Genomic DNA, 12,391 nt, shown 5'->3' with positions numbered 1-12,391 from the left:
TAGCATTCATAATTTGGCAATATTCGTATCAGAGTTCAATACTAGCAGCATAAACACTAGCAATAACATCACTTCTCACACTCTGCTTTCAGTGTTTTACCTCCACCTCTACTTTGTAGGGTGTGTTTAGAAGGGAGATTTACTGACACATGTAATTCCTTGTCTCCAGTGTCCCCACTACTACTGCCCCCGTGTTTGGGGTTATGGTTTGCTGCCAGTAATTTTAAGTGTAACATCAGACAAATACATTCTGAGCACACTAAGGTAATGCCCTGTTTAAAACAATGGCAGCAGCTGTCAGCACAAAAGATTTTTGGCACCAAGAGAGCTGAATCGAGGTTAGAAGCAATGGGGAAGGTTTGCGTTTTCACAGCTTATGGGTGTACGCTCAGGAAAGTCACTGCAGGGTGCAAGTTGGAGCAGCGCTGGATGGCTGTTCTGAGCTGGCAGCTGAACAAGCAGCTCAAGGACTACCTTGGTGCTGTGGCAGCGCTGAGCACCAGCAGTCCTCTTGCCCCATATTCTCCTTCCTTCCTACGTGCAGTGTGGCAACTAATGACAAAAGGACTAAAACTGCACCGAAGACACTACTGAAAGTAGGGCACAGTATCTTTCATATCGACCTGTTAACTGTAACTTATCTATGACTTCTCTTAGAAGCTAATTATTTTACACATTTAAATTAGGGTAATTAGATCAGCAGGAATTGAACTAAAACCAAATTCTGGTAGCCTTGTGAGGATTTTCTGAAATGGGGTTTTATATTCCATCTGCACTTCCTTCCACTATGGGAAGAGAGTTGAGTGTCCCCAAAGATAAGAATGGAAATTTCGATCACTTCCTATGTTATTAGTTACATACCACTATCCAGTCTGCATCATTAATTTCCATATAGCCCTTTGCATATAGGGAGTAGAAATATAGGTAAAGGAACCCTGCAAGGAAGTAGGCTCCCTTTCAAACTGTGAGACAAGATATGCACCTCAGATCTTGGTTTCTGCATTGCACTGATACAATCACTGAAACGCAGCCAGGCAGGTCTTGGCATAATGGTTTGCCAGCAGCTGTCCAGTCTTACGATGTTCAGACATCCATTTTATATAGTTCTCTTGTCCACACTTTGTGCCTACGGCTTCACCTTGCTAGAAGGGCTGACGTTGTTCCCACCTTTACATCCTTCCACAGAAAGTGCAAACACTGCTGTGTTGGTAAGTAGCAGCGTTACAGACAGACACAGTAATCTGTGAATTTGCTTCTTGCAAGTTCAACAACTGACCTCACCTTCTTTCTATGGTATTTGCACATAATACACAAGAACCTGTTGTTATGAAGCGTAACAGAATAATAATTTGATCCAGGGAGAAAGAAGGCATCCAAAAAAAAGAGACCGTGACCTTGCTCCAATGTAAAGAAGCTTAACCTATTTACGTTTTAAGGGAGAAAAAACACTGAATAGCTGCTTATCTGCTCTTCCTTCCTATCCAGGTATCTATATTGTACACGTCATCTTCATTTCCGAGCGTTCCTGTCTAACTTGAAAGCAGGTGTCTTGCTACAGTTGGTACAGACTTCCACATAGGAGAATCCATTTTGAAAAAGGCTTCTCCTTCCATAGCTATGTGAAAATTGGAAAAAAATGAGCCGTCCACGTCTAGAAGAGCATCGACCTTGTACTTTATGCACATCTGGCAAGAGACAGAGTGAGGCAGCATAGCCTTTTGTTCAGGGATTTTTGTGATCAAGAACCCATGTTATTTTCCAAACAAGAAAACATAAGAGAACATTTATTTGAAAATGGAGAAAGAAGTGCCTGAGAAAAAATGCTCAACTTTCAATGGCCTTTAACAAAAGAAGCTACCATGTCTGAATTTTGACCACACCTCAGAAATAAATTCAGAACAATGATGCAGTACAGAAGTTGATTCATGACATTTTTGGACAGAGGAAGATGTAACATAAAGGTCACTAAACACACATTAGAAAAATAAATGCGTGCAAAGTGTTTTGAAAGCCTAAATAAAGGGAAAGCAGAGGAAAATAGAGAAAGATAAAATATAGGAAGATGACTCGGGAACTTCTAACAAAGCACCAGATCTGACACCAATACTCACTATGGTCAGTGACAAGTAATTTAACCTCACATGTAAAATGAGGATAGTAGCAACCTCTTGGGGCACTGGGAGACTTAATTAGTTGCTATTTGTAGATTAAACAGAAAGTCTGAAGGTGAAAGCACTGAACGCTAAGTATTATTAGCTTCTGAAGTATAAATTTCTGTAATTGGGCAAGCCCAACATTACAAAAAAGTGGATCAGTGTCAATTTTTGAAAGAAATTTATTCTTACGGTTCTATCATGTCAAAAAGGTACCCAAACGAGGAATTTTGCTTTTAAAAGTAGTAACTGGTAACACATCTATGTAATACACAATGCAGCTTGTCAACTTAAATTCAGAGTTTCTGACTCCTACCCAAATTTACATTCCACATTCCTTAACAGGAAACATCATGTCATCTTAACCAAACAGCTCTCTGAGCTGCAAGCTCCCAGAGCTCTCTGTGAAACTTGCACTGTGCAGTGCACTGACGCTGCACTCCTTAAGAAAAGCTCACAAGCATTGATTCATTAATGTTCAAACATGTTCGTTTGTGTGGCTGAACTCTTCCTTACACTGCCTGATCCCTCTGTAGCTGGTGCTGGACTTCCCAAGCTAGCTGTACCAGTGGTTTTTTGGCTGGTTTCTCTGCTCTTCCAAGGCAGAGATAAATGACCCTTGTAGAAGTTCCAAATGAACAAGAAAAAGAAAAGGAAAGCAAACCCAGCCCCCAAGAGTTTTAAAACAAGCTTCTCTCTTTGGCTGTCCGCAGATTTCTGTTTTGCTGCCTCGTTCAGTAAAGAAGGCGGTACTGAAGACTGAAACCCCTCAGCTTCTGCTTCATTATGCTTATTTGCTGTGGCAATAACATTTGCTTCCTCTGTCTTTTCTTGGGCATAAAGGGCATAGCGGGCCACAGTGATAATGAATTCCTTCCCTTTGGATTTCTCCACCGAGAGACAATCATAGAATCCAGCCGCATCCATTGTCACATTAAATATTGCTATTCCTCCATCATAGAGGAGATATTTAGAGTCCTTGGCCTGAAGTCTGCTCCCATTAAACTTCCACACGATGCTTGCCAGATTGGACAGAGGAACACATTTAAGATGAACATTGTTTCCAAGGGTAAAGAGATATTTTCTCACACTATTTTCTGAAATGATGAAGATAATTTTTTTAAAGTAAGAACACTGGGGATTTAGTTTAACTTACATAACCAAATACATATTCAAATAAATACAGAATTTAATTCAGCAGTCTTGACAATGGGTAATGAAGAGGTAAGGGTTAAAGACAAAGAAATCCCATTATTAACAGGTCTGATGATCAGTGAGTGACATCTTGCTGGCCTTATTCCCACTGATGTGTAACAGAATGAATATGGGACTAGAAGTTTAAGACTTCCACATTTTAATCTGATTTTGCCTCACCTGTACACATAACCATGCATAAATAAATTCACCTTTGTATGCCTCAGCTTCTATATTGGTTAATGACATCTCTTCACAGAAATGCTTTGATGTCTGCACAATGCTTATATCAGCTATGTAAAAGTTCCCCAACTGTCCCGCTGATTGCCTTATTATCATTTGTCATGCAATCTAAAATATACAAGACTAAAGACAACTCTGACTTTAAAGAGACATTAAGTGGAGGTAAGAGATACATCTTGTGTCATGAAGAAAGCAATGTATCTTGCAACTCATTACAAAGCCACTGCATAATAATACCAGATCACACACACCTGCAATTCTACATTAGAAGTAATTAATTTCCCAATCAGACTAAACATAATGAAAGTAATTTTAAATGGCTGATAACAAATAGCTTTCTTTTAAAGTGTACTCTTGAATGGTATGTCATGTATCTGCAGAACAGCATCCTAAAGCAGTGAGAGATTTAATAGGACATCTGATGTGTCATGTGATTTCTGCAAAGTGGGTGTGGGAGGGACACCAGTAACTTCAAATGGGTCACATTTATGCCTCCCTTGAGAGTAAGAGTTTCAGTCTGAACTGAGGTATTCTGACATTTAGACTGAGAGAATTAAGAGCATTAGGCAGTACCAGCTCAGTGTGGGGTTTTTGGGTCTTAGTTCAAAAGTAATAATCAACATGATTTTAATTCTGTGTTTTTCTGTAATGCAAGAATTCCAGTGACACAAACTGAACAAGCATTTTGACCACATGAAGTTAAAATATTCTTTCTTAAAACAAACGTTCACATACCTACACTAAGGCAGCTGGAAGCATCCCCGTATTTCACACTTTGAATTAAGTTCCTGAAAAAAAACCCCAACAAAACAAAATCCCCAAAATCAAACAGATGAAAACACAGACAAGAACTGTTCTGGTTTGTATCATTCCATTTCTAGGAATCATCCTAGTTTTGCATTACAGACATTAAGAGTGCACTGATAAAGCAATCTCACATCAGGTGTGCAGCTGAAACAACAGCTTTTTTACTTACTCCGTATGACCAGTTTGATTTGTCAGTAAAACACATTCATTAGCAGACTGAGACCACGCGCAGTAAGGATCCCTTGCCAGGACGCAATCCAAGCAGTACTTGTATTGGTGGCACTCAGAAACTGGAAGCTGCACCACTTGAGATAGGGACCCTACATAGAGCATTCCCTAGAAATGCAGGAGGGAGCTCTTTTACAATAGTGAGTGAGATTTTAAGCTGTTATTTTCTAATATGGATTGTAAGATTTTCTGGTATTTATTAAAAATATCAGTAAACTAAAAATCTTGTAAGAATAGATGGTGATATGAATGAGGAAAAAACCTAGCTTTCCATAGCATGCAAAATATCAGAGTTCCTTCCCTAATTTTTTAATGAACATAAAGGCTTATTTCAGTTATATTTTGACACACACAAATTCTTCTTCTGCAGAAAAAAGATGTTTTGTACTTCTGTTATTAATGAATACACGATAGAAGCAGAATTATGAGACATTTACAGGCTCTTTAAAAGCCAGAAAGAACAACACAGAAGAGCAAGGCCTGAGGCAAGCTATTACAGCAGCCACTTTCCATATGTAGGGACAGAAGTTCTACCTTTTCAGAAGACAGCTGGAGAGATTGTACGGGCTCCGGAGACAGAAACAGCTGTAGCTCTTCCACAATGAACATTTCCCCATCACAATTGAAAGCTTTATGCAAATATCCATCATCTACATAAAATGAAATGTATTTCTAAAGATAAACTTGTTTAAACATAGCATAACATTTTAGCCTGATAATTCATGTTGAAATTAGACAGAGATTTAGAAGACATTCCTGGGCATAGGGAATTTTTTAAATTCTTCAAAGCAATTCTTATTTTTTCTTTCAATAAGAGAGAAGCAATGATTTTTTTCTGGTGAAAAAAAAGACCTCAAACAATCCCTGAATTTGCAAATATTATTATGCCAAGTCTCCTTTGATATGGAAAGTTTCTAAAGAGAGCCTTTTAATGTCCAACAAGGCAAACACATTTAATCTAACTGGGATGAAAATATTAAACTAGCAAGACAGCTTCTGAATGCAAAACTTCAAACAGAGCTGATGAATACTTTTACTTTTTTGAAGTCTCAGAAAAAAATTCTGGAACAAAATACATAAAAATTGATAGTAACTTTTCCTAAAATAAAAGCACTTACCTGTTCCTAGAAACATAACATTGTATGTTTGTTTATCTAGGCCAGTGACTCTGTCTACTACAATCCTGGTATAGTTTGAACCTCTCTTCAGTAGCACCGGTCTATTACCGATTGGATTTACAGAATTATCCATTAGAGGGTGATCTCTAACAAACTGCAAAACTTTGTCAGGCAAATCAGAAGAAGTATTATACCCAATACTCCGGGCAAAATTATCAATGCACTAGAAACAAAACATAACAAACATGATTACAATTGCTTTTACATTTCACCAAGGTATATAAAAAAGGTATATTTCCTTCTAATGATTCAGTTATTTCTATTTATCTTCAAAAGATAAAAATCATTATTTTCCTCACACTTTACAAACTAGCTAATAGTCCCACATCTCTTGTGGAGCAGAACTGTAAGCAAGGCAGCTTTTCTAGGAACCTTTGTATGATGGAATGAGAAAGCAGCTATCTCTTTGCTGATTATAAACACTGCATTTATACTGGTAAAACATGAGCTAATGATTTGCTATCAAAAAAAGATAATCCAGAGGCTGTTCTTTAGTTAGAACAAGTAAATTCATATTTACAGCACCAGGACGTGGAACTGGCACTTCTCCCCTATATACCATCCACTTAACAGAGGAATGTTCTATAGTTACTGGTCCTTTGTAGCTTCCTTTGGAGAAGACTTCCTGAATATTTTTCATACTGTATGCACAAACAGCTGATATGTCTAATCTTCCCCTTAGAAGAAAAAAAAAAACAAACAACAAAACAACACACAAAATAAAAGCAAGTTTTATTGGCTTTTATATAGAAAGAAATACTCTAAAATAACCCAATTTCCACAGTGCACACTGCTGTATCTTTTTCAGGATTAGTCAAAAGATACCTAACACTAAAAATACTTCTCTGTTGCAGTTTTCATGATTCACTAAGCAGAGAATAAAACAAAGACATTCATAAAAGATGGTATTAAATATGTTTTTGTTAAAAACCAAGGAACGGCCCTCAAATAAATTGAAACAACTTAGAAAATGAGGACCTTTTGACAACCTTTCTGGTAAACAGACGGATGAACCCAAGTATTATGGTAATCAACGTTTTGACAGGATTCTCCTCCCTTTGGCTCCACACTTCTTAGACACACCATTAGTTCTTTTTCTAATCCCTTTCACTTGTCTTACTGAAAAACACAATACTTCTCTTTGCCTCCAATTATAATGCTTTTCAAAATTATGACTGAAAATTTAGGTAGACTTTCAGGAGTGTCTGGATCAGACACTGACGTGATTTCAGTTCTACCAGTGAATACCAAATTTAAGTCTCTTTGCCACACCCAAAGGAATAAACGTTCTACAAATTCCTACCGTAGCACACATTGAACCCAACCTGCCATAACCAGAAATAAAATTCACGTAAGCTCCAGTGGGTATAAACTGACAGGTAAATAGGTGGCAGCAGGTTAAGCTGCACAGTGCTGACTGTGCTGCATTCTGATGCTTTTATAAAACATGAGAATTACCTACTCACAGCTACTTTGTCATTGGTATTTTTTGACATGTAAAATTTTGATATACTTTGTCTTGTTTTTTTTTCCATTAGTCAGAGCATTAAGAAAAAGCTAGTTAGCCCTAAAACTTGTAAGGCATTTCCTTGGAGTTCTGTTTTCATTTTCACAGAACATTACATTAAACAAGCAGGCCATGGCAGATACTTCTTTTGGAACAGAAGAATAATTCTGCACCTTGAAATGTCAGCTATTTCCTTTAGTGCTATAAAGACCCAAAGAATCCAGGGCTTTGTGTATGTAATTATGTAATTTTACATGTAATTAGTTTTAATTGCCCCACCATCCGACTAGAGAAAACATAACTCTAAAAACTTGGCTTAGGAGAAGCTTTTGGTTAGTCTTTAATTGAAGGCTTTGGCCCAGGAACCAAAACCATTTTGTTTCAGATGATAATGTTTGCTCAGTTGGATCAAACTGTAAGAAAAACAAATGTGGTCCATTAAAACATGCAGCGTAAGTAGCTGGTAGCTTCTTGTACTGAGTTAAAGCCAAAAAGCTGTACTCAGGCTATTAATGCTGAAGTGAGAACCCTTACTCAGTTCATTACAAACTTTAGTAGCATACATAGCCCTGTATCTCACCATTGTTGGGAAAAAATTCCATAAAATATGCTGTCCTGCCACTTCCTTCTCCTAAGTAAAAAGATGTCTTGGACAATATTGAAATGGAAGTTTAATTCTGGAATGGAACAGGAAAGGCGGGATTTTAAAAATGATGTCCATCTTCTCTGCAGTATGCGTTTTCCACCAAGATCACCCTAAATGAAGGAATAACACCAGAATGCATAAAGAAATAGATGTAATTTTCACCTAATAGCGTTGTTTTGGGGAAAAATATAGTTGGCCTTTCAATAAAAATCTCAGTTCAAAGGCAAAGAAAAAAGGTTTAAATGTCAAATGCAACCTGAACAGCTGGTTCTGTTCTAGCAGGAAAAAGAGGGAGCTAGCTCAGAAATAAAACGCCTGCAACAGAATTTTGTTTGGTTAGCCAGTGTAGATACCATTGTTAATCACTCGACTATGAAACTTCATCTGAAATACACTAAACAAAATCTTTATACTACAAATACTAACTCTGCAGATACGGGCAATTCTGGACACCAGAAGCTTGTCATAGAATTCAAACTCAATAGCTGTTTCAGTGAAGAACACATAAATTTTATCATCATCTCCATTTGGATTAGATTCACTTTCACGCACTATTTCCATGTTGACAAAGCCTGGTTCTGAAACACACCAAACATTTTAAGTTTATTTCAAGAAAAGCCTAAATGCCAGATATTATTTTAAAATTAAGTCTAATTGAACTTTTTTGTGGACTAGTGGACAAGGGAAGAGCTCAGAAGTATTTATGAATCTATCAAACATTAAAAGAAGGAACTGTGCTTTCATAAATGGAAGGGGCCTGTGGCTCATCTCATCACTGTAGTCCATAGTCACGAATTCTTTTAAATTCTGCCCTTAGTTCAAAAGCTCACACTACAAAATTGATACATAACATACTACTACATTCTAGAGAGAATTCGTACACCAAGTTAAAGTTCAAGAGACTGAAATACATAAAAAAACTTCTTACCATTTAGCCACAATGTTTTAAACTCTGTTCTTAGAGGATTTCTCATACTGCGAAGTATTATAGGTTCTGTTCCCAAAAAATTATTTGAAGTAGCTGAATAAAATTCCCCATCTGTAAAGATTTGGAAGAAACAAAAAAGTATAAAGTACTTATTTTTAAAATGCAGAGACATATCATAAGGAACCAATTGGGGATGACATGCAAAAATAGAATTAGGGTAATGGTATCCAATAACTTAGTTTAGATGAGGAAAATCATTTCAGGTTGCATGTCAGTCCAAACATACCTACAAAAACAGACGCATACTTTGGAGTTGGTTCAAACGGACACTTTCCTCTGCTCTCTTCAGCTCTTCCTTGAAAGCTTATGTTCGTCCCATGGATAACCTATGGCAAACATTCATTTAAACAGGATGAAAAAAAATAACATTTGTTAAGTAATTTTCTGGTCTTTCATACTTTTGTAAATGAATTAGGAAAGTTTCTAATTTTCAACAGGAATATTTTGAGAAAGGCATTTAAAGATCTGCCATACTATTCCAATGTCTTCAGTAAAACCTTTATTCAAACATAATTACCATATGATCACAAGTTGGGTGATATGCGTTGGTTCCACAAACATATAAGTTAGAGTCATTTATTTTATGGAGGAAGAGGATGTAGTTCTGGCATCTTATCTAAAATAGAAAAGAAAAATAAAATTTACATAATGTAGTGGATTGCATCTGAAGATTTCCTGGTGTCTTAGCAGCAAGCAAACAAACCCAACAGATTGAAATGAACTTGCTTTTACTTTGTTTATTAAAAAGAAGCTTGATACCGTAGCCATTTTCATTTTAGCTAATAACTTAGAGGGGGAAACAGAAGTTCCTACCTTGTCCTTTCCTCTATGAATACATTCCAGTTGTCTTTCCTGTGTAGCAAACCAGTATTCCTAAAAGCCAAAAATACTTGTAAGGTGGTATGTTGCGATTTTTTTCCCACAAAATGTGTAAAAAAAATCCCTAAATGATCCTGACTTTGAACCTACTGGGGTAAATAAGCATTTTCCTATATATCTACGTAACATACAAGGCATAATAAATAACCTGAAGAGAGGTACTGCTTTGCTTAAAAAAATAAAAGATTCTGTGATAAAGTTTCAAGCCTTGAAATAGTAATACTTCTATACATTTAAAGTCAGAACATTATGTTCAATTTAAGAAAACCACAAGCAAAGTATTTTTTTAAAGAAGGTATGGGAAAAAAAAGTCTTTAATTTACCCTGGCTATTTCTCTAGAAATATTATTCAAGTCAAGCGCAAATACTACATCTCTGCCTCCAACAAATAAGGTATTGGTTTCCTCATTCACAAGGAGAGTGGAAACATTGGATAATGCTTCTGTCATAAAAGTGTTTATATTTCCAGCTGCAAAACATAGAAGATAAGTTATTTTAAAAACATTTAACACTACAATCACATTGTTATGTAATAAAAATTCCAGATTGACAATAAATTGTAACAGAACAAAGGGAAAAGCTTGTACACATTTCCAGAACATTTTCTAAATAATATGAAAGTATTTGAATAAATGCATGGATATTCTTTTCCCAATTTATTACAGGAAAATAAACAACACTATTATTATTGCCTATAAGCCAGAAGCTCCAGCTACAACAATTATTGTTCAAGGCATTCCTCACTGTCATTTGGATGAGTGCATCCACAACACTTGAGGTGAAAGAGTCCACAGCATTCTTTGTATGCCTAATAAAAAACAAACTCCCAACACCATGCTATGTTTCTTTCTGCTTGTGAAATTACTATTTTTCACTTACTTTGGTATTTTACTGTTTTTCTGGGAATGCAGTTTGCAACAGATGCTTTTGTATCTTGTATTAATTGCAAAACAAGGTAAAAGACAACAGCAGTGCTACTCATTTTCAGAGAGTCAACTAGAAATAGGTTCTTCCTAGTTTTTATTACTTTTCATTAAATAATTACAGGCAGCAATTTCTTCATGGTTCTTGAAAACGTCCTGCAGAAGCCCTCTGAAGTAAGTATCTGTAGTCTTCAAGTATTTTCTGAAACTTGTCAAAACCTCTTACATTTTCTGTTCAGACAACTACTTCCAAATGTCCTAAATTAAAAAGAGTTTAAGTTCACTGTAATATTTGGTTACCTTCATTTTTTTAAGAGATGGACAGCCATGCCCTTTTACAAGATTTTGTAGCTATTACCTATGTTTATACTCAGAAGTAGACACTACTCTGATGGCAATTCCAAGCTATTACCAGCAAACCAAGCTTTGCGCCATGTCTGTGATTCTCATTTGCAAGCTGCAATGTTTCAGATTTTCTGCAGGGTATCTAAGTATTATTTCACAAACAGTAAGAACAAGTGGGAACATTTTGCAGCAGTCAGCTATTTTAAGAATAATCACAGCTAAAACTGCTTTATTTACAGTAATTTACCATGTTTTATATGTATGTTATATAAAAATAATACATATACATATCAAATCAATCATACGTTATGAAAAAAGAATTTATATTTTATGAAGTTAATTAGAATCAGGTACTCTTATGCCTGGCATTTTGGCAGTCTATCTAAATGAATATGCCTTCCAGCCGACGCTAGAAAACTGATCAAAATTAAAGCTAGGTAGCTGTCATCTGCAATTACAGAAACCACAAAGCCAGATTCCAAATCTGCTTTCATAAAAAAGGGAATCTCTGCTCTTTCTGTACTTTCATCTGTAAGCAAATGCCAACAGCCGAGGAAACCGTCTGCATTAGCATAAGCCAAGTAAAATATCGTTTGGGTTTGAATACATTTAAATTAGTAAATCAGGTTGGAAACTTCAGAAAACTATTAAGTAACTTCTGTTAGCCCCTGTATTGTAACCCAGGGTGTGAGCCTGCACGGACAGATGTTGCCCACATGCCCAGACATTTCCTTGGCCAACAGCATCTATCTCCTAGGACATATGGTATTTGAGAGCAGACTTTTTCCACCATCCTGTTTTATACTTTCCGGTGACCTGCTCTGTTCAGAGCACCCAGGACAGCTGGTCCTGGCAATAATAGACACCAGAAGTTTGCAGCTGTCCTGTCCCATCACATCTTTGTTTTGGCAGACAACTCTTAATGCTGACCCTAGATTCCCACAGCACATTTTGCTTCAACGTCTTCCCTAACAGGCACTTATGGACTGCACATGCGGTGCAGTGGAGCAAAGGTGGCCCAGTCCTGAGGGACAGCAGGTACGTGACTGCTCGCGGCCCCAGGCTCCCCAAACTACGCCCCAATCCAGCATCACTCCACCGACCCTCCTCACCCCTCAGGGGACGCCCCCGACACCCCACCGGCACCCAACGCCTCTACGCCGACGCCGAACACCCCCCGCCCCCCAAAATGGCGACGCCTCCCACACACCCCCAAAATGGCGACGCCCCCCTCAGCCAGAGGAGCGACCGTTGGCGCCCCGCCCCGCGGCCCCGTGACAACGCCCACCCCAGCCAGCCA

General features: G+C 37.4%; 1 protein-coding gene across 2 annotated transcripts in view; it reads right to left on the bottom strand.

Moving 5' to 3' along the window:
- Nucleotides 1-9,486: 9,486 nt before the first annotated feature.
- Nucleotides 9,487-12,391, bottom strand: part of SUGP2 (SURP and G patch domain containing 2) — a 21,303-nt gene continuing 18,398 nt past the window's right edge. Inside the window, exons 10-11 of one of the 2 annotated variants that reach the window (XM_010563233.1) lie at nt 9,758-9,817; nt 9,489-9,560 (exon numbers count right to left, since the gene is read on the bottom strand). In XM_010563233.1, coding sequence (XP_010561535.1) covers nt 9,557-9,560; nt 9,758-9,817 — 64 coding nt within the window. In that variant the 3' untranslated portion in view covers nt 9,489-9,556. Of the gene's footprint in view, nt 9,561-9,757; nt 9,818-12,391 lie in introns of both variants that reach the window. The other variant, XM_010563234.1, reaches the window with a different exon arrangement.

This window comes from Haliaeetus leucocephalus, unplaced genomic scaffold (genome assembly GCF_000737465.1).
Source record: "Haliaeetus leucocephalus isolate CR32 unplaced genomic scaffold, Haliaeetus_leucocephalus-4.0 Scaffold164, whole genome shotgun sequence".
Taxonomy (NCBI): domain Eukaryota; kingdom Metazoa; phylum Chordata; class Aves; order Accipitriformes; family Accipitridae; genus Haliaeetus; species Haliaeetus leucocephalus.
This window is presented reverse-complemented; position numbering and strand designations above follow the sequence as displayed.